The sequence below is a fragment of the Manis pentadactyla genome, chromosome 12 (genome assembly GCF_030020395.1).
Source record: "Manis pentadactyla isolate mManPen7 chromosome 12, mManPen7.hap1, whole genome shotgun sequence".
Classification (NCBI taxonomy): domain Eukaryota; kingdom Metazoa; phylum Chordata; class Mammalia; order Pholidota; family Manidae; genus Manis; species Manis pentadactyla.
This window is the reverse complement of record NC_080030.1, coordinates 14,865,099-14,888,153: the sequence shown is the minus strand read 5'-3', so window position 1 is coordinate 14,888,153 and position 23,055 is coordinate 14,865,099. Positions and strand designations below refer to the sequence as shown.

General features: G+C 38.4%; 2 protein-coding genes across 6 annotated transcripts; both read right to left on the bottom strand.

The window, feature by feature from the left end:
• Positions 1 to 127: 127 nt before the first annotated feature.
• On the bottom strand, positions 128 to 11,224 carry LOC118921738 (zinc finger protein 266-like). Of its 5 annotated transcripts, XM_057490094.1 has the most exons (7): positions 11,011 to 11,223; positions 10,648 to 10,777; positions 6,044 to 6,128; positions 5,294 to 5,420; positions 4,618 to 4,698; positions 4,041 to 4,123; positions 128 to 3,554 (listed from the first exon to the last, which is right to left on the bottom strand). In XM_057490094.1, exons 3-7 carry the CDS (start codon positions 6,074 to 6,076, stop codon positions 2,040 to 2,042), a joined length of 1,839 nt encoding a protein of 612 aa, XP_057346077.1. In that variant the 5' UTR covers positions 6,077 to 6,128; positions 10,648 to 10,777; positions 11,011 to 11,223; the 3' UTR covers positions 128 to 2,039. The 5 variants fall into 5 exon arrangements, with proteins under 5 accessions (XP_057346077.1, XP_036759620.1, XP_036759627.1 ...); XM_036903725.2 differs by having other exon boundaries at positions 6,013 to 6,128; positions 10,648 to 11,224; XM_036903732.2 differs by having other exon boundaries at positions 6,013 to 6,128; positions 10,761 to 11,224.
• A 4,711-nt stretch (positions 11,225 to 15,935) lies between these two features.
• On the bottom strand, positions 15,936 to 22,950 carry ZNF846 (zinc finger protein 846). Its single transcript, XM_057490103.1, is given in 8 exon segments — positions 15,936 to 17,565; positions 17,567 to 18,103; positions 18,598 to 18,659; positions 18,662 to 18,682; positions 20,508 to 20,585; positions 21,056 to 21,182; positions 22,356 to 22,444; positions 22,812 to 22,950. Coding segments are annotated over 7 exon segments (1,416 nt in total). The 5' UTR covers positions 22,380 to 22,444; positions 22,812 to 22,950; the 3' UTR covers positions 15,936 to 16,998.
• Positions 22,951 to 23,055: the final 105 nt, after the last annotated feature.

Sequence of the window (23,055 nt, the reverse complement as noted above, 5' to 3'; positions counted from 1 at the left end):
TTTTATAACCTGTTCATTACCTCAAATGCAGCCCGTGGCTTTCAAACCCATTTCCTTCTCATATCTAGGCAACCTCAAATCTACTGTCTCTGTATAGACATTTCATATAAGCAAAATGGGTTTTGCATTTTCTAGACATTTCATATAAGCAAAATCTAACAATCTTTTATCAATGGGTTCTTTCCACTTAGAAGTTCTCAATTTCTGTGTTGAATGTCACATATCATCTTGTCCTTTGGAGAATTTTCACATAAATATACCACTTTTTCAGCCACGGAACAACAAAACCTAGGACCAAATAAACTTAATTTATCTTGTGCAGTACTTACTGATGACACTATCACTAGGAATCCAAAGAGCAGAATGAGGCCATACCACAGTAGTGACCTGAAATGCTACCAGGTCTCAGACTCGGGCAACTGGGGACTAATTCTGCTAGGACACATTGGTCTTATTTCAGACAATCAGGATCTCATCAAAGGCCAATCTATGACCCCTCCAACACACACAAAAGGTTGAGACAGATCTGATCCCTGGCATCATTGCCAGTAATTAGAGGGTAACCAATGGGCTAAAATATACATACCCAAAGGTAGCCACATGACCTACTCCACACATACAAGTCTGTAACACAAAGGTGCACAGATAATTCCTGATCACGATTTATTGTTAACTTGATTTGGATTATCATTAATTTGATTAAGCAAGAAACTGTCATCAAACAGCTTCAGGACTGATGGCCATACCTGATATAATCCAAGGCTGCGTGAGCATCAGAACTTTGTGAATATGGAACTGAAATGAAGTTGTGCTGATGTGTCTGCACCTAGAGTTCACACTCAGGAACTGCCAGTAGATCATCAAGTATAGTAGATTATCAGGAACATCTGTATTCACACAAGTCTGTTTTTACAGCAATGGATGGAATGATAAATACAGAAGCAAGTTGTATAACCAGAAACACATGTTACTTGACCCAGACAAATATAATTGTTTTGCCAGGCTGTGATGTTGGGTTGACGGGTGAAAGAAAACATTTGTATTATTCTCTCCCTCATCATGCATGCCTTCAGGTTAAAAGTACAAGGCAATTTTACAAAATTTAGAGATGTATATCCCACACTTTGGTACACCTCACTGTAAATGAATTCAGTGAGTGCTGTACACAGTGAAGTGGTCAATGTCTTCAAAATGTATGCCCACATCAATCCAACAAGAGAACACAGGTGGCTAGAAGAGGATGAAGTGTGAATCCTGTTGATCCACTTTTGGCCATGTTACAACCTGCAAAGTGTAGCCACTAGACTGGTCTGGCCTGGCTATCTGGGAAAAGACACATTATATCTCGGGAAGTTCAGGACAGAATGACAAATATTCTAAATGTATCTACAGGGCCACCCAGAATGCTATGCCTGTCTCAACAAATCCTAGGATTTATATTTGGTATCATTGCCTGTATTTCTTAAATTCAGTTTTTCCTAACCAAGAATCACCCCATGTTTAAGGATGAGGAACAAATAGAAAACAAGGATGGCTCTTCAACACTTCTTACATTCATAAAGTTTTCTTCCACAGTGAGATGACAAGCAAACAGTAAAGGTAACTACAAGTACAGTTTTGCCACATATTACATCCACAGAATTCTGTACTACAGAATTCTCCACATTTACGGAATTTATTTCACTAATGCAATAGTAAAGGGCTTCCCGTATTTCTGAATAGTTTGGCTTCCCTGTGACCTAACACTCTGGGCTGTGAGAATAATGGATTTCCCACATTTCCTACATTTATAGACCATCTCTGCAGTGCAGTCCTTGCAGGTCTTCAAAGTGAATGGGTATCACTTAGGTTTTTGCCATATTCCTTACATTGCCCGGATTTCTCTGCAGGGTGTTTTTTCATCACACTGAAAAGAACTTGGAGAATTGAAGGCTTTGTCACACTCTTTAACATTTACAGTTTCCCTACAGGGTCAGATTTTCATGTATCTAAAATGAACTGGTATAACTGAAGGCTTTCACACACGTGTACAATCTGGGTTACTCTCTGTGAGTTTTTACATGTCTTGAAAGGCCTGAGCCCTGAGTGAAGGCTTTTCCACATTCCTCACATTTATACGGTTTCTCTCCAGTATGAATTCTTACATGTTTACTTAGGATTGAGGAAAAAGTGAAGGCTTTCCCACAGTGCTTGCATTTATAGGGTTTCTCTCCAGTGTGAATTCTTGTATGTTGTGTTAGGCTTGAGGAAACAGTAAAGGATTTTCCACACACTGTACATTCATACGGTTTCTCTCCACTGTGAACTAGTTTATGTTTAGTAAAGTTTGAGTGCCAGTTGAAGGCTTTCCCACATTCGTTGCATTTATAGGGTTTTCCTTCAGTGTGGTTTCGCATGTGAATGTTAAGGGGGAAAGAATACATAAAGCCTTTTCCACATTCCTTACATTTGTAGGGTTTTATTCCAGTGTGAATTCGTACATGATTATTAAGACACGAAGAAGTTCTAAATGCTTTTCCACATTCCTTACATCCAAAGGGCCTCTCTCCAGTGTGACTACTTATGTGGTTACTAAGAAGAGAAGGAAAAATGAAGCCTTTTCCACATTCCTTACATTTATAGGGTTTCTCCCCAGTATGAATTCTTACATGGTCAATTAGACTTGAGGAAGCAGTGAAGGCTTTCCCGCATTCCTTACATTGGTAGGGTTTCTCTCCAGTGTGAGTACGCACATGAATGTTCAGGGAGGAAGAATCTATAAAGCCTTTCCCACATTGTTTACATTTGTAGGGTTTTATTCCAGCATGAATTCGAATGTGTTTATAAAGACCTGAATAGGTCCTCAAGGATTTTCCACATTGCTTACAATGAAATGGCCTCTCTCCACTGTGACTTATTATGTGAGTACTAAGATGAGAAGAAGAAGTGAAGGCTTTCTCACACTCCTTACATTTATAGGGTTTCTCTCCAGTATGAATTCTTACATGTTTAATTAGGCTTGAGGAAACAGTGAAGGTTTTTCCACATTCCTTACATTCATAGGGTTTCTCTCCAGTATGGATTCGCATGTGAACTTTAAGGTATGCAGAATATCGGAAAATCTTCCCGCATTCCTTACATTCATTACATTTTTTAGCAGTGTGAGTTTGTACATGCAAAGCAAGGCTTGTGGAGTGGACAGAAGCTCTCCCACATTCCTCTTGTTCATAGAGTTTTTCTCCAGGGTGAGTTCTCATTTGCTTCTGACAGTAAAACTCATTATCAAAGGCATTCCCCCCACCAGTGCTTTCAAAGTATTTCTCTTGAGTGCTAGTTTCCCAGTATACAATATTTGGAGTCAGGCTCACAACTTTTCCCCACTGATTTAAAGCAGAAAGTTTCTTTCCAATAGAGGTTTTCTTCTTCAGAGAAAGGAAGTTTTCTCCACATTTACTATCCTTATAAGTGTTCTCACCATTTTGAGTTCTCCTCTCTGTCTTAAGGCATGACTGTTCACTGAAGTCTTTATTGCATTGCTCATAGCCATAGAGTTCCCATCCATTGTGGCTTCTTGCCTGTTGATGAATGGACGAATGATTCAAATTTCTCAAACTCATGAATTGATCTCACCCATTGTAAAATAAAAACATCATTATGATAATTATAATTTTTACCATTTCCATTACATTCATACATTTCCTGCCCTGTTGCTTTCTTTCAAGCCGAGTGATGGAATCCTTTGGCCAGAATGATGTGCTATCTACTGTGATCTTAAAAACATTTCCGCAGTTTCATGGAATTGGTTTAAAAACTCAATGTCTAGTCATATATGTGGGAATGGGCACTTGTGGAAATTCTGAAGCGGTAAGTTTCAAGCTAGGTTTAAAAGATATCCCCAAATTCATTATATTCAAAATATCTTGCCAAAGACATTGCTCTCTTGAATGAATCCCACTTTTTGCAAATATCTGTCCCTTTTTCTGATGTTTTACCTAATGAAATTTCTAATCTTTTCTGAATGCAGAAAATAAGAAATACCTCTTTTCAAACATTGATCTTACCATGTCTATCCTATTGGATGTTTTTTCTTGTAATTTATACTGCTGAATTGCTGAGTCTTTGGTGTCAAGTTGCACTTCCCATTCTAAAGTAAAAGAGAATAACAAATGTAAGTGTTTGCAGAAAGAAATGGTAGGTTAAACGAGTTAAAAGAAGTAAGACTCCTTTGTATTTTTTCCAAATTAAACATGTTAAAAAAAAGTGTGATACATTCAAGGAGTTTATGTCAACAACTTAACAATGATTAAGGATGTGGAGTTAAAATTGAGCAGTGGATTAAAAATAATTATATGAAAATTAGTCATGATGGAGAAAAGAGAAGGAAGGAAAGCAAGGATGTTTTAGATAAAAAGCATACATCAAAATGGCAAAATTTTTAAAAAACAGAAGAGTTCATTTTTTGTGTGAGATCACAGGAAATTTTTCATAAATATAACCTAAGTATGAATAAGAATTTGAAGAAATCCCAAAGCATCAGAGACCACTGATCTCAGCATTCTGAGAAAAAAATGCATCTTAAAGAGTTTCCACACACACTGAAATGTTCATTGGCCAGAGGAATTCTACACCATCACTCACCTTCCAGGACTCCTCTCCCCACTGTCCTCAGCTCTTCTTGTTCTAACCAAGAGACCAGACTGGGTTTGAACAATTGACACCCTGTTCATGAGGAAAGATATATTAATGGAAAAGTCTCCTGGAAAAGGTGACAAATACTCCCATGAATGAGTTCTTATGTTTGTAGTGAATGTAAAAAAATTATTTCAAATGAGATAAAAATCCAAATATCCCCTTTCTGTATCCCAAATATTATTTCTGTACCTGAAACCTACATTCAGATGTACAGATACACATTTACAAAGCATTAGGATTTTTACTGAAAGAGAAAATAAAATGTAAAAAGAGATCTGCATTCTCATGGAGAAACCACTACAGTGGTTGTCAAACATTACTACTGTCCATCAGAATGATGCCTAAGTGTTCCTTAAACACAAATGACTGGGCCCCAATTCAGAATTTCTTTCAGTAGGTCAACATGGAGTCTGAGAACACACATTTCTAACATGGTGATGGTGATGCTGTTAGTCTTAGAATCATTTTTTTACAGCAACCATACTGGATTAGAACCCATTACTTCACAGACTGTGTGTGTTATTTCCTGTTGTATTCAGATTTGACATTACTGAACCTTGAACACAGTTAAGTACACAATACATATCTCTTCCATGACAGACTACAGAACTAACAGGCTTACCCACTGTGGTCAGGTTCTTGTAGTTCTCCAGCATCACCTCTCTGTATAGGTTTCTCTGCGTGAGGTCCAGCGAAGTCCACTCCTCCTGGGTGAAGTCCACAGCCACATCATCAAAGGTCACTGGATCCTAAACCATCACATACATGCCGGCTTGAATAAAGGAACACCTCATCTCCACCCATGTCCACTGGGGATGAAGATGGGAGGCCCAAAACCAATAAAGGGTCCAGGTCTCTCATCTCCCCATGGCACAAGGGGTCAAGATACTCTTCTCTACACTCACTTATGGTTGATATCCATCACATATAGTTTTAATGGAATCTCTTAACACATGGACTAATCTGAGCACAACTAGCCTAAAAGCTTCTCATCTTATTTTCCTCTTCAAGTACACTCTTAGAAAACTGCAGGCATGCGTAGTTTTTGATGAGTGACTAAATTCTTTTGAGACTGCACACTCTCATCTTCCTTACCATCTGTCACAGCACCCAGAAAAATTAAAAGTATGAATTCACCATCATGGGAGTCAACCTTAGACAGCAATAACTTAAATACAGAGATTATTCAGGCCCCTCCATCACCACCAATATGAGAGACTCTACTTTGGGAGGGAATTGTATTGTACAGGAACTCAATCTTCGAGTGGCTTTATCTCTTTAAGAGCTCTGGAGACAGATTATCTAGGGGAAATGTGTCTCTATGCAGTAGATGAAATATACCATTTTGTTGAAGGATACACTTTCTTCTTACCTGAGAAAAATTTGTCAAACATTCGGCTACCATCTTTTCTGCCTCTATCTTTTCCACAAGAAAACAGAAAGGGTCCTTAGAAGACCTAGGAGAAAAGAAAGAAGGCATGAGCACCCAGGGTACACCAATATTCAAACTTTCACCTGTCTGGAAGTCATTCTATTCTAGCTTGAAATACCCAAATAACCCTGTACACTTTTGGCAAATCTACGCAAATGCTCACTACTGCCATTAAATGCCAGAGTAGCCCTGTCTCACCTGGAGCCAGAAAAGGGGACTGTGAGCCATGCTGCCCATCAGGAAAAGGGCAATGGTTCCATTTCACAGGTAAGGAAATGTAAGCCCTGAGTAGTGTGACTGTTCATTTGTCAAGGCAACAAACCTGATGAATGTGCTTATGCAGCAAGTCTGTCCCATGCATTCGACAGGAAGCTGACTCAGAGAATGACATTCTCTGGCCCACTTCATTTCACTCCTAGGAGAGCCAGCATGGCCATTCAGGCCCAGACCAAAGGACTATATTTTGAGGGCATAACTTAAAGTAGAGTCTCTGAAAAAGAGTACTTAGGAGGACTTATTATGGGACATATTATAGACACCATCTTCCAAGGCTGAGGGTGAAATCTGCCTGAACATTCCTTTCCTTGAACCAAGATCATTTTAGAGCAGTTTATGAATATAGGGCCATCTCCATCCCTCTGGAGATGGGGTTATTTGGAGTTCTGGTTCATAGCAACCATTAATCAGCAACTGAAAGTCATCAAACATGATAAATAACCTCCTTCTGTGCAAAGGACATATGTGAAAGGTACTAAAACAGTTTATAACAAAAAATTCAGTAATGTCAACTGCTATTAACTGTGGACCATCATGTACCAGGCATCTCACTAGGTGCTTACAGCTCATATATATATATTCAGAACTTGGATATTTGAATCTATTCATTCAACTGTAAATTTTGTATGAGCTAAGCACAAATCAAGTACGTCTGATAAAAGTTAGTATCCAATGAATTTTGGAACTTCAAATGAAGAAAATAATGTAACATAACTCAATTTTTAAAACTGATTACATGCTTAAGTAACATTTTAGTACATATGGAGTAAAGTAAAATATATACTTAGAAGTAATCTTCCTTTTTCATTTTTGTTTATTGTGAGTACTGAAAATGTTTTCATTTAAACAATATCTACATGTAATTGTGTTGGACAGCACTGGTTGAGAATGCTACTGGGCATATGAAAGGAGGAAGAAACATATTTTATCTGGCCAACACACTTGAGCTTCCCTTGATGAATGGTGGAGAACTCCTTTAATCAGAAAATAATTAAGAAGTTATATCCCTGTTCTAGGCACTCCGTTGAAGACAGTAACATAAGAAAATGTCCTAGGTATTAAAGATCCAACATTCCTATTGGAGAATGTGAACAATAAACTAATAGCTGATGTATGAATTCGTAAGTGATATGGGAAAATAAGTGAGAAATAGAGGGTGTCCTACATTCACACCCACATGGAACAAACACATTCTGTTAGTTCCTGGGCAACATAATGGAAGAAATGGGGAAAAAACCATTAGCTCTTCCACATCTGACCCAAAAAGATTGTCAAAGTTTTTACAAAAACACTCAGAATACATTGAAGTCTTGGGAAGCTCTCACAGGCCTTGGTTGGAAACTCTCAAATCAAAAATAGGTCTGTGCCCCCTGCCCCCTGCCCTGTCTGTGGAAAGAGGAAATGCCACGTCACACTTTGCCCAACATTGTCTATTTTGTGAGTCTGTTCAGACAACTATCTTCTCATATTACTTATCAATTCCATTTTCCACCAAATTTGCTTCTGTTTATTCATGTCTTCCACACACTCCCCTGTCTCAACAACCTTTAAACATGGACCAACAGAAAAATACTGATCTACAAAATAGTATTCGAATGATGACAATGAAGTTCCTCAGGTCACTATCAATGGATGAAATTCACCCTCCCTATCCCATAGTCCTTATTCTACAGACGAGAAGACTAAAACCCAGAAACACTTATGGTTACAAAATCCGTGTCTAGACTCCCAGTACATCTGTACTCACTCCCAGGAGTCTCAAACTGACGGCCCTTGGGCTGAACAGGACCAGGAATGTGTCTAGTCACATGGCATCTACATATAAAGTTTTACTTTTTTATTTTGTAACTGAAATTCAACTAATGTATAATCAAATGCACAGACTTTACATATTCAGTGGATCAGTTTTGACAACTACATATACTTGTGTGATCACCAGCCTTGACAACACACATTATTTATCTCCCTAGAAAAGCTTCCTGTCCCTTCCAGTCCGTATCTATCTACCTTGCATGCAAGCACTTTGATATCAATCAGTTACTACATAAATGATTCTGTATATGTATATTAATTAGGCAGTTCACATAGTATTTTCAAATGCATATCCTAATGATCTTTCCTCTATTGTTCAGAGAAACATTATGGGCAAATTTAGATCTCCCACAAGAATGACAGACCTGTCCATTTCGTCTTCCATTTCTCTCAAGTAATGCTTTATGTATGTGCAAGAATATTGTTGAGTGGTTGCACGTTGGAATTTTATTCTTTATTATTTATGTATTTTATTGTTTTTAATTTATTATATTCTCCTAGTTCCCTCAGGTTCTGCAATAATGCTTTCTGACAATGTTGTCTCACATTAGGATCACCATTCTTTTGGAGAGTGTTTATATGCACATCCTCACCCTTATCAACTGTTTTCACTACAGCACAGGAGCTCACTGAGACCCCTAAGTGGCAAATAGAAATGGAGGCAGGTATTTCCAAGCCACAGGTATCCTCCAGTGCTTTCTGGCAACACACATTGTCTGGTGAGTCTTCATTCTTCTGGTCAATTACTCAGGGAGTGATTCTAGCCCACTAGATGTGTGTCTAACAGGAATGGTTACTCTGCAGGTTCCCTCAGGCAATCAGAGGCCTCATTCGGGTAGGAGAGGAACTGCAAGTTGGACTGCAAAACAACTATATGTTTATGAACCTAAGCATTTGTTAATATTGAAAATAACACAAGTGAGTTTTCATTGAAAAGTTATTTTTCAACTCTCAGCCACTCATTCTGACTAATCCTTGAATGAATATGCTACTCACACAATTAAAACACATTCATACTTTCCCGTTTCCTCTTGACTCACATCATTGAATGGATATCACTTATTTTTCCTATCAGTTATACATTAAGATTAGATTCCTCCCTCAGCCTGTTTCCCAAGCAAATGAAGTCTGTCAAATCTGTGAGTAACCCTGATGTACTCCCACCTCTCACCCGAGAATCATCATCAACCAAATATAGAATGCTTTCCCCACCTCCTACTCCCATCCCTTCCAACATGGCTAACTCCTATACCTTGTCTTTCTTTGACATAAATATTAATTCTCTTTTCTTACTTTCACTTAATCCTACATATAGATAGAAAAGATAATACTTTTCCCTGTTTTAAGTCCTGAACGCTAATCAATTTGTAGTAATACATTTATTTTCTTGGGTAGATACTTGCCTCCTCCAATAGTTTACAAGTTCCCTAGGAGCAGCCCTCAGTTGCATTTTTTCTCTAAGTGCTAATCAGGCATTCATTAAGGTTGGAGGCGGAGGGTGGGGGGTGGGTGAGGAGGGTTTACATCCTCCAGTAAATGAGTGCATAAAAGAAATGCCTGGGTTCTTTCAACTATATTTTCTACAAACCTCTCAGATCATTTCACTTAATTTTTTTCCCGTAACAATCATCCACATCCGGGTTACCACAATCGTGTTTTAAAACTCACTGGAAACCCTATCAAAAACTGGGCAGAGGACTTGAACAGTCTCCAAAGAAGAAATATAAATGGCCAACAGGCACATGAAAAGATGCTCCACATCGCTAATCATCAGAGAAATGCAAACTAAAACCACAATGAGACATCACTTCACAACCAGTTACAACAGCTACTATCCAGGAGACAAGAAATAACAAAGACTGGCAAGGGTGCAGAGAAATAGAAACCCTCCTGCACTGCTGGTGGGGCTGCAAATTGGTGCACCCACTGTGGATAGCAGTACGGAGGTTCCTCAAAAAACTAAAAATAGGAATACCATTTGACCCAGTAATTCCACTCCTAGGAATTTACCCAAAGAAAACAAAATCCCTGATTCAAAAAGACATATGCACCCCTATGTTTATCGCCGCACTGTTTGCAATAACCAAGATATGGAAGCAACCTAAGTGTCCATCAGTAGATGAATGGATAAAGAAGATGTAGTATGCATACACAATGGAATATTATTCAGCCATAAAAAAAGAAATCCTGCCATTTGCAACAACATGGGTGAATCTAGAAGTCATTATGCTCAGTGAAATAAACCAGGCGGAGAAAGACAAATACCATATGATTTCACTTACTTGTGGAATATAAAAACAGAGCAAAACATAAGGAACAAAACAGCAGCAGACTCAAGACACTGAGAGGTGACTAAGGTTACCAAGGGAGAGGGGAGTGGGCGGGGGAAGGGAAGAGGCGGGGAGGAACTGCTGAAACACTGATGTACATCTGGTAAAAACAAAACAAAAACTCACCGGAACACACCGCGGGCACCAGGTGCGTGACAGACACAGGGCGCCGGACCGGAGAAATGGGGCTCGCACACGGAGCCTTCCCCTTCGGGAGATGAGTCCCAACGGTTACTTACTTAGCAGGCTTTCGAACCTGGGAACCCAGAGGATAAGAACGTCCGCAGACGCGCCCCCGCCGCACCTCCCCGCGTTGAGACCGACAGCCGGGGCCGCGCGCGGCACCGCCGGGCCTTCCTGAGCAGGCCCCTCGGCGGCGCGGGCCTAACCCGCCGTCTGCCGCCCTCCCTGCGGCCCGGGGCCCTCCCGTCACCAAAGCCAGTCGCGCGCAGGGGCGCCGAACCGCCGGACGAAAAGACCGCCGCTTACCAGGGACGCCACCTCCGCTTTGCGCGACGGCTGCGAGGGGCAGGGCCCGGGGCTCGGGCTGGAGTCACGTCCGAGCGTGTCAGGGAGAAGCCGTCCTTTCTCCCGCGGGTGCTCAGGGGCGCTGGGGAGGCTCCGTGCGGGGGCCTGCGAACCGGGACGAGCCGGCTAGGCTGCGGGTAGAACACGGCCTGGAGGCGGGGCTACCGGCGGGGGCGGGGCCTAAACCTGGGACGGGGCGGGATGTGGGACGAGCCCGGCGCTGATTTATACGTCAGAAGAGCGACGCTGAGTGCGGGGCCTAACCGCTTAGGAAGCTCGTAACGCCTCCTTGCCTCTCCAGGTTCCTAGGTTCCCTACCAGGCTTCTCTCGTATTGATAAACCTACCGATCCCGTCGGTGGCCTGTCCTGCATTCACTTAATCCCGTAGCCCCCTTTTTTCTTTTTTTTTATATTGGACGCCATGCTAAACAGTACCCATAGATTCCTTTGCGTTTCCAATATATTTCTGTAACTTTCATATTTCTCTAAATAATGTATTTCTATTTTTCCGATCATACCGTAGGGTCCAAGAGTTCCCATACTAAGTTGTGAAATAGCACTGACAACAAGCAATCTTCACCTATTCAGGAATGGATCTACAGTTTCTTCCATGGTCCTATTCATTGTGGATTTCAGTGGGTGGCCATTGCGAAATTAATAAAGGCCTTTTTAAATCCTGATTTACTGGCGCATTTTACCAAGCATCCTTCTTGCGCATTATCAAATGTGTTTTGTGCAGCTATTTGATATTTTAATCTAACTTTTGTTACGTTAATCTAATGTTTTGTTACGTTAATGTTGCTGTACAAAATATGTAGCCAAAGAAGTTTATTTCCTGCCTTGTTTTAAAAATTCCCTTCAAACTCTAGATTACATAGATTTCCTAATTTTCTTCTAAAATTTGTTAATGGCATTTTAATCTCTATTCCTCAAAGAATAATGTGGTGTGGGGTAGTGGATCCACTTATTTTTTCCCTTCAGTTAGATGACCTATTATTTATAGCATCACTTACTGATAAGCCGTCCTTGACATACTGATTTGAAATCCCACTTTTATTAAACAAATTCCTATATATACCTGTATTAGTTTCTAGACTCTTCTGTGCCAGTAATATTTACTTATACGCGTATCACATTATTTTGATTACAATAGTTTTAAGTTTTAGCACTTAGCAGTAAAAATATAATTGTAGTTAATGTTCATTAATCTTACTGGTCTATGTTCTTCAGAGACATTAAATTTTTTATGCTCATAATGTAGCTACTATCATCATTTACTGTTTTTTTGCCACTGCTATATTGAGATATAATCTGCATACAAGTTACCCATTTAAAACTATGCTATTCAATGTTCATTATATTTACAAGTGGTACAACCATCACAATTTTAGGAACTTTGCATCATTCAAAAAGTGCCCTTTGCTTGTCATACTCCCATTTTTCCCATACTCTTAACATCTAAGTAATCTACTTTGTCTCTCTAGATTTTCATTTTGTAGACATTTGATGTCAATAAAATCTTTTGTCAATAGTTCTTTTCACTTAGTGTGTTTTTCAAGGCTATGTGTCGTGGTATATACCATTCCTTTTTATTGCTGAATGATTCTATTGTATGGATATCCTGCATCTTATTTATTCATCAGTTGATGGACATTTGGATTGATTTATTTTGTGGACACTAAGAGTAATGCTGTTGTGAAAATTCATGTGTATCTCTTTGTGCAGATGTATTTTCTTTTCTCTTGGGTATTTTATTAGTCAAGGTTCTCCAGGGAAACAGAAAGAAAACATAAGGCCCTGGACCATATTGTAAGATCAGAAAGATGACTGTATATATATATACATGTGTATGTATGTGTGTATACATATATATATAATGAGATTTATATAAATATATGTATATACAATAACTTATAAGGTATTCATACAACTGATTAATGTAACTAGAGTCTGAAAATTCCCACAATCTGCCAACCCCAGGCTGGAGATCTAAGAAAGCTAATGGTATATAGTGGTATAGTTTGGAGGCCTGAAAGCTAGAAAGCCAATTGCATAGATCCCAGCACAAGTCTCAAGGCCTGAAAACCTACAGCATTAAGAGCAGAACATTATTCCAGTTTGACAGTGAAGCAGAAAACAATAATTCAACTTTTCTCTATTGCTCCCTTCTATTTAGCCCCTATATGGGATTGGATGACACCCACCTACATTGGGGAGGACAATCTGCTTTACTCAGTCTACTGATTTAAATGCTAATCTTCCAAAATGCCCTCACAATCACACCCAGAAATAATGCATTACCAGTTATCTAGACATTTGTTGATGCAGTTAACACATGAAACTATCACAGGTATATATCTAGGACTAGAATTGCTGGGATATAGAGTAACTCTGTGTTTAACATTTAGATGACCGCGAGACCATTTTCCAAAGTGGCTGCATCATTTTACAATCCCTCAATCAACGTGTGAGGGTTCCAATTTCTCCACATCCTTGTTAACACTTGTTATTGTCTTTGACATTTTAACCATCCAGTGAACTGATATTTCATGGTGATTGTGATTTGCATTTCCCTAATAACTAGTGATGTTAGTTTCATTTCATTTGCTTGTTGCTCATTTGTTTTCTGTAATGTCTGTCTAAATCCTTGTTCATTTTAAAATTTGATTTCTTTTTATTGTTGTAAGGGATCTTTATGTATTCTGCATACAAGTTCCTTATCACATATATGAATTGCAAATACTTTCTTCCATTCCACAAGTTGTCTTCCACTTTGTTGAGTGTGTCCTTGGATTACATAAATATTTAAAGACAATTCACCTATTTTTTTCTTTGGTTGCAAGGTGCTTTAGGTATCACATCTAAGAATCCATTGCCAAATGCAATGTCATTAGGCTTTTACTCTTCATTTAGCAATTTTTCAGCTTTTGGTCTTACATTTAGGTCTTTGTTCATTTTAAACTAATTTTTTAATATGGTCTAAGGCAAGGGTTCAGCTTTATTCTTTTGCATGTGGATATCCACTTGTCCCAGTACCATTTGATGAAAAGATTATTTTCTTTCAGTTCAATTCTCCAGTCACTCTTCTAAGAAATCAATTGAATATGTATGTGAGGGCTTATTTCTGGATTCTTAATTCTACTTCATTGATCTGTAGGTCTACCCTTAAGCTAGTAACACTGCTTTGTTTGCCATAAAATTGTAGTAAATTCTGAAATCAGCTAAGTTCAATTCAAAGAAAAAAATGGTACAAATGGAAAGCATAAACTGACTGAGTGAAATCCAAACTTATTACCAGTTATATTACACATAAATGGACTAAATGCTTCCATCAATGGTAAGGATTATTAAGGTGGATTTTATAAATATCAAGATTAATGCAATGTGAGAATCCAAATTGAATCCTAACCCACATAAAGGACAGTAGTGAGCAAACATGAAATTTGAATGAGATCTGTAAGTTAACTAACAGTATTTTATCAATATTAATTTCTGAGCTTCAATAATTATAGTATGGTTACGCAAGATGTCAGCTTAGGGGTAGCTTGGTGAAGGATATACAGGAACATATGGTTCTATTTTCAACCTCTCTGGATGCTGAAATCTAATTTCAAAATGCAAAGTTTGTTAGAAATCTGGATTTTAAAAGTTTTACTCCCATATTTTTAAACAGACATCTAAAAACTAATGATACAGTAAGATTAAGAAATGATAGCCATATAAAAATCTGACAAAACAGGTTTTAGTGGAGTGCACATTCTTACACATATAAAGGTTACAGGTAATTTTTGAAAGGTCTGACCAAAAACTACAGCAATTCTAAAATGGAATGCACCTGATAACATAGCCTTCAAAATGTGGTTAAAAAAAATGGGCCAAATGAAAGGAGAATTACAAAAGCCATCAATAGATCAGATTATTTTAATACACTATTCTCTGGAATAGAGCAAATGAAAATTCAATAGCCATCAAAGACTTGATGTGTCTTGCCAGTAATGGACTGCCTTTTAGTTTTTTTCAATGTTGGACAAGTCCCCCTGGCCACCCAGAACCCGAGTTCAACACTGAAGGTGAAGTGATCTACTTACCCCTAAACACAACATCTCTAATTCAGCCTCTAGATGGGTCACAAGAACCATTAGGGCTTATTACACACTGTACTCTATGAAAAGGATTATCAACACTATGGAAGAGAACCCCAATAGAACACTGTGAAAGTCTGGAAGGATTACACTATTGAAGATGCCATCTTTATTATTAAAAAAAAAAAAAAAGGCCATGAAAGCCATCAAGTCTAAAACAATAAATTCCTGCTGGAGAAAACTGAGTCCAGATGTTGTGCATGGCTTTACATGATACACAACAGAACCAATCAAGGAAACCATAAAAGAGATTGTAGATATGGTAAAGAAAAAAAAAAGGTGGCAGGGGATCTGAAGAGTTTCAAGATATGGCTCTTGGAGAAACACAGGAGCTAACAGAAACCACACCACAGAAATTAACAGAAGATGACTTGATGGGAGATGAGGGCTTCCAAACCAGTGCCAGATGAGAAAGAAGATGCAGAAGCAGTGCTAGAAAATAAATTGGCATTAGGCAATCTGACAGAAGCATTCTGATTATTCAAGACTACTTTTGACTTCTTTGTACAACATAGGCCCTTCTAAGATGTGGGCACCAAAACTAAAGCGAATGATGGGAGAAGGATTGGTATCAGATAGAAACATTTTAGAGAAATGAAAAAGCAAAAGTCAGAAATTACAATGTATTTCCATAAAGTTACACCAAGTGTGCCTGCCTCTCCTGCCTCCCCTTTGGCTTCCTACACCTCTGCCACCGGAGATAGGAAGACCACCACCACCACCACCACCCCGCTTCCTCCTCAGCCTATTCAATGTAAACACAGTAGAGAGGAGAGCTTTATAACGATCCACTTCCACTTAATGAATAGTAAATAATCATGCTCTATGCTTAATAAACTTATATAGTGTGTCTGTTCATGTGAAAACTGTAAGGCAAGAACTATATGAGACATTTTTGTGTCATCATCACCTAAGTATTCATGTAGAACATTGTGTGCAAGACTTGTATAGAAGTGGAGAGCCTATCCCTACATAAAGTGAGTAATATTGAATATAAATTGTTTGTTTTCTAACTTTGCTTTCAAAAAGTTACATTACCTTACAGATGCATTTCATAATTGGAGAAATTGTATGTCAGACTATCACCACATGTAAATGGGCTTTTTTAAGTGTAGCAATGTTTCTAATACTGAATTGTATCACTGTAATATTGTATGCCATAAAAATTTTACAAAAATTCATTCATTAGAGAATAGGCTAGGCATATAAGCTAATGTATAGACTACACTAGGTTACCATAAAGCTGCTTTATTATCAATGCATGAATCATTATATCTGTAAATAAATATGAATTTTTCATATTTGTGCACATTTTATGTCTAGTGTTAGTAATACATATACCATCTATGATGCTTTGTATCCTATAAGAAAATATTGATATAGGTACTGACAGACAATTCATCTTGTAAACAAAGTAAACTTATGGTATTGATACAGTACAGTACTCTCAATGTATTTTACTTATGATTTTAATATTTTCTTTCTTCAAGCATACTTTATTGTAAGAATACAGTATATAATACATATAACAGAAAAATGTATGTTAATTGACTTTGTTATTGGGAAGGCTTCTGGTCAACAGTAGGCTATCAGTAAAGTTTCTGAGGAATCAAAATGACATGCAGATTTTTTTCAAGGGCCAACTGTAACGCTCTCCCATATACCTTATATGAATAAGAATTTGGGCCCAGGTAAGTTCCCACATACCATGTAAGGAAAATGTTGTAAAGCTTTCTCACATTCTTTATTTTCATAAGGTCTTCATCCAGATAACTTCAGATGTGAATACTATGGTCTGAGAAATATTTACAGGTTTTTTTCACATGCCTTAGTTCTTAGATGTTTTGCAAGTGCTGAAGACTGAGTGAAAGTTTTCCTGCATTCCTTACATTCATATGATTTCTCTCCAGTGTGAGTTCGCATGTGAATATTAAGGCATGTGGAGTATCTAAAGGCTTTCCCACATTCTTTACATTTGTACGGCTTTTCCCCTGTGTGTGTTCGCATGTGCATATTAAGATTTGTGGAACGAGCAAACGCTTTCCCACATTCTTTACATGCATAGGCCTTCTCACCAGTGTGAGTTCTTAAATGTGTGGTAAGGCCCGATGACTGAGTGAATGCTTTCCCACATTGCTTGCATTCATGTGGCTTCTCTCCAGTGTGTGTCCTTACATGTTGATTAAGCATTGAAGAATTATTAAAGGCTTTTCCACATTCCTTACACACGTAGGGTTTTTCTCCAGTGTGTGTTCGCATATGTAAGACAAGTCCAAAGGAACGAGTAAAAGTTTTCCCACACTCCTTACATATATATGGCTTTTCTCCACTGTGAATTCGTACATGTTTTGTAAGGTAGGAGGAATGAATAAAAAGCTTTTCCACATTCCTTACATTTATATGGTTTTTCTCCAGTGTGAATTCGCATGTGTAAAATAAGTCCTGTGGATCGAGTAAAGGCTTTCCCACATTCCATACATACACAGGGCTTTTTTCCACTGTGAATTCTTGAGTGATCTGTAAGGTATGAGGAATGAGTGAAGGCTTTCCCACATTCTTTACATTCATAAGGTTTTTCTCCAGAGTGTTATCTCGTATGTACATTAAGGGATGCCTGATTAACAAAAGTTCTCTGACAATCTTTGCATTTGCATAACTTCCTTTGTGTCTGAGGTTTCTTGTGCCCAGTGAGATTTGAAAGCCAATCAAAGACCTTTTCATGTTGAACACACTCAGAAGGTTTTTCCCCAACAGGAATTTCCTTGAGCAAAGTACAAATAAAGTTCTTTTTAAAGGCACTCCGACTACCCTTAGTTTTTGGTCTAATGTGAGTCATAATAAACGAGTGCTCACTGAGTACTTTTCCACACAGGTCAGAGCTATATTGTTTCATCCAAGTATTGCTTCTCTCCTGCTGATTAAGGTATAAATGGTAACAAAAGACTTTTTCACACTTTTTATAGTAACAAAATTTCTCCATCACAACTTTATATGCATTGAAAACATCATCACAATTGAAGTTTTTTCCATTTCCATTAAATGTACAGAGTTCCTGCCTTGTTTGTGAGTTATTTTAAGTTGAATACTCTGGCTGTGAGGTTAAGACCCTGTGTTATATTGTCTACTTTCACAGAGCATCTCATAGAACAGAGTTTTTCTGATACTTATTTAGACTAAACTTCACATTGAAAACTGGATATCTGAGTTACATGTTTATCTGTGAGACCTCTGAGGAGATAAAGGCTTGAAGTAAGTTTTGAGTATTCCTCAAATTCTTGATATTCAGAGAATCTCTTCATGTGAGTCTGCTTTCTTCGGGTAAATGACATTTATGTCATAGAATTCTCATGGGTTTCTACTTCTGATCCTGATGTAGAGCAAAGGAATTACTTTTGGTGATCTCACCAATTGGATTATTCCATTTGATGCTTTTTCCACAGAGAAATCTTGAAGAGATGTGGAACCTTGGTTTTGAGTTGGAAATCCAATTCTAAAATAAAGTGGAAGAATTCAGATTTGGAGAAAAATTGTGGAATAAAGTTGTTTAAAACTAGTGGGCATAGAGAATGACACCACAAAATATGGCAGAGTAGGGACTCTAGGGCTCCTTTCTATTAGAAAACCAACAAACTTAGAAAAACTATCAGAATCAACTACAGCTGACTCTTGTACAAATTTGAACTGCACAGGTCCACTTTTACATGGATTTTTTTCAATAAATGTATTTGGAGATTTGCAACAATTTGAAGAAATACTGTAAGTATACAATATATAATGCATATAACATACACTGATTTTTTCAACTGCACAGGAGATTGGCATCCTAACCCCTGTATTGTTCAAGAGTCAATTATATTACAAAACTCTGGAATCGCATACAACCACCAAGGGAATGCTTAAGGAAGAAAGAAGCAATTGTAGTTCACTAAGAGAACACTGCATTTTAATTGCCCACCTACCTTCTCTACTCAGTGGATCAGCTGCAGGTGGGTAAATAGCAGGACACATCCTTGAGCAAGCTGCTAGTGCCCAAAGGGGCAATACTGACCCTGTTCTCAACTGCCATTGTGTGTGTCAATCTGTCTAGCAGCTGCCTCAAGTATCGCTGCAAGGACTTGCCTTTATGTCATGCAGCTCAGAGAGTTCCCAGGAGCAAGGCAGCTTCTTCTGAAAGTGTCTAAAGGCAAAGTATCAACCAAAGTAGCCCAAGGCAGGGGAAAGCAGTTGGGACAAACAAAAGACAGCTTGAAAAGCCTTGAGAAAAACAGACTGGGAATGCTGATAGGTGGGTGACCACAAGTGTTCACCAGGGAACTAAGAATTCCACAAGAACACCCAGGGCTGAATGTATGCTTGAAAAGGCTGGAAAGGTCCAAAAACTTTCACTTCTGGCTGACACTCAGGACTATTACAGCAGGAAAGGAAGGTTAAGGAAGAGTTGTAAATGGCCTGGAAAAGCATTAAAGGAGAAGCCCAACACACAGCCAATTAACAAAAACTAAAAGAGTGTTTTAGTTCTTTCCTTAGCTTCAGGCTTTTAAGCAACTTCTGTCATTCTAGAATCACTAAGTTAAAAGAACATAGATTCTAAGGGGCTGCACTAAAAAGAATACAGAATAGGTAAATCCACACAGACAGAAAGATTAGTGGTTGCAGGGATTGGAGGTAGGGATGAGTGAGGACTGGCTGCTTACTGCGTACAGGGCTTCCTTTTGGGGTTAGGAAAATATTCTGGAACTAAAAAGACCTGATGGTTGCCAAATGCTGTGAATATACTCAATACTGGTGAATCGTACTCACTAAAATAGTTTATCTTACCTAAAATGTATATATGGCATATGTATATGTGGAAATGTGAATGAAACATGGTAACATTGGTGAAATAAAAGGAAAGATGGGTGACAAAGAATTTGGCTGTTTTAGGAGTTTGGCATTGATTAAGGTAAGGTGTCAGAACTGTAGGCAATTTACAAAGCTTAACACTCTGGAAAACTAAGGCTGACAGGAAACCAGAAAGATAATAGATTCAGGAAACAAGATAGGGAGATACTGTGAAAAGAGCTACCTGCAAGAAATGAAATTTTCAAATAAGCCAGAAAGATCTTTCTGAGAGAACAAAAAAAAAGGTTAAGATCAACGGAAACTTAAAGGTAAAGGGGAATTAAAATTTCCTGAGGAAACTCAGAAACCAAATGGCTTCAGCCTTCTCAGAAAAAGTTTACCTTTGAAACGTTGCAATAGACATTTGCAAATGAACTGCCCCTTTCCCAGGCTGGCACTGCTCTTCATAAAACCACATCTGCTTGTGAACTTACCCTACAGAATACTCGCTCCTGTCCTCAGTTCTGCTCCTTGCAATCCAGGCTTGACACTGGGCTGGCTTGCTTCATGCCCTGCTCAAGGGGATAATGCATAAAGAGGACCTTGCAAGATAGGAAAAACATGTCCTTGAATTGGGAATCAACACTTTAGCCTTCAGGGTTTCTGAAGATGGTGAAGACTCACTTTTAAAAAAGCAAAAGAATCACACAAAAATCTCAAGTAAATGCAATTAAACTATTTTACGAAGAACAAAACTTCAAGCACATTCTGTGCCCTCAATGACTGGAGATCTCTAAGAACTGAAGACCATGTCCGATCTCATACATATTTAAAGTCACAAGGTTTTTATTCTGGAAAAGAAAGTAAGTCATTTGTTTAGACAGATCTTCAATTTCACGGGGAATCCTTTAGACAGTAAGGCCCATTAGCCAGGCACTATGTCTTTCTTGTTTACCACAGTATTATTCCCATTTGACAGCAAAATTGTTTTAAGAAATACTCATTTCAATAGGGCTCAGTAAAGAAATGATGGCAGCCTTACCTAGTGTAATGAGATTCTGGTAGTTCTCCAACATCACATCTCTGTAGAGCTCTCTCTGAGTTTGGTCCAGTAAAGTCCACTCCTCCTGGGTAAAGTCCACCGCCACATCCTCAAAGGTCACTGAGTGCTAAACCATCAGACATATGCTGGCTTCAGGAAAAACCATCCTCTTTGGTGTTCTTAGAAAGATGTATGAGGGACTGAGAAAGATAAACCAGAAGACCACAGTACTCCTGGACCCAGGCCTCTCCTCCTGTCTAGCTATACATGCTGCTTGGTGATCACATCCAGTCACAGGGATTTACCAGCATCACTGATGTGTGAATCAACCTATCTGACCACAACTTTACCGTAGGCTCTTCTCACTTTACTCCTCCTCTATTTAATGCCAGCAGTTAGCACTGAACACAATGCAGCACTTGGCAAAACCTAATTACAAATGAACTGCTGCCATAGTAACATGCAAATTCCATGATATTCAATACCTTCATATCCCTAAGCTCTGTCATAATGCTCAGCGAAACAATAAGCCAACAAACATGACTGATGGTCAGAAAGAATGAACACTGAGGTAAAAGAATCATATCCAAGGTAAACCATCTATGATGAGATGGCATGGGTCCTGGGAAATTCACCTGGGATTTATTCCCTAAGCAAGGCTATTAATTGCTTTAAGAAGGTTGGTGACGTTACAAGGAGACATGGCTATCTGATGGAAACAAGCATGGCATTTCTAAGACAAGTCAAGTTTCTACTTGCCAGAGAAGAATCCATCAGTAACCCAGCCACCATCCTGGCCTCCTCTATTTTTGTAAAGACAGAACGGGTCCCAAGAAAGATGAGAATGGCATGAATTTCAAAGCCAAACCAATTCTGACAATAACATGCCTGTAAGCTGTTTCACACGATGCACAGAACATACCACAAACACTATTTCCATAGTATGACAAAGTGCTCTAAGTTATCTAGAGCAAGAAAATGGTTTTTTGGATCTTCCTAATCAAAAAGAAAAATTAAAAATTCTATCTTGGAGTCATACAAATGAAAGTACAGAGAGGCAGAGCTGTTTGACAGACACAATAACATTCCTGAATATTTTATCCCCTAAAAAAAGGAAACATGCACACCTTCCTGCAACCCAAATCCCAGAAATCTGACTTAAGCATACACTGCCTGTTTCAATCCCTCTTATGTGGCCCACTGCATGATCTCTCAGCCCCTGAGCACTGGATCTGCAACATATGAAGGAAATACAGGAAGTAAACAATTTGAAAGGAAGCATCAAGGACTCACCACACACCTGAGTCTGGTCAAGGACTGCCATCCTGTGAATCTGATGGTGAGAGTTTCCAGATCATTCCATTTCTTGCTGAGATCACTTCAGAGAAGCTTTTGAGTTTAAATTAAGAGGTTGATGGTGATTAATCTTTGTATACTAGAGTGTCTAGGTAACTGGTCTGCAACATTGGTGATTAAGCAATAGAGATTTTCCCTAAATCAGCATTGCTCTTTAGCCCTCTCTCTGCAGATGAGTATGTGACAGCCATTAAAAACTGTCTAATACCACACAAATATTAATAATATTAGTAATAATCAGTAATTGCCATTTAATAAGCACCTGTTAGTAGTTCTACATTTATAAACTCCCTAAGTTGTCCTAATAACACATTCCTGATCCAGAGACAAGACTGGTAAGATAAACATAAATAAGGAAATAACTACTTAAGAGTACTATGGTAATTGATAGCTCACTTACTTAAAAAATTAGTGTTCTAATTTTGATCCAAAGACATCCAAAGTTGAAATCATGACTTCAGAAAAAAGTTCAAAATACATTTCTGTCAGCCACTCCAACAGGGTCTGAATCATGCCATTGTTTTTATGTTGAAATTTAAGTCTTTCCATATTAACTCAGTTAACCACAAAAACTATTATATAAATATATACTTTTCATTTTTCACCTTTTCATGCCATTGATAAATTCTACTTTCTTCCATTAA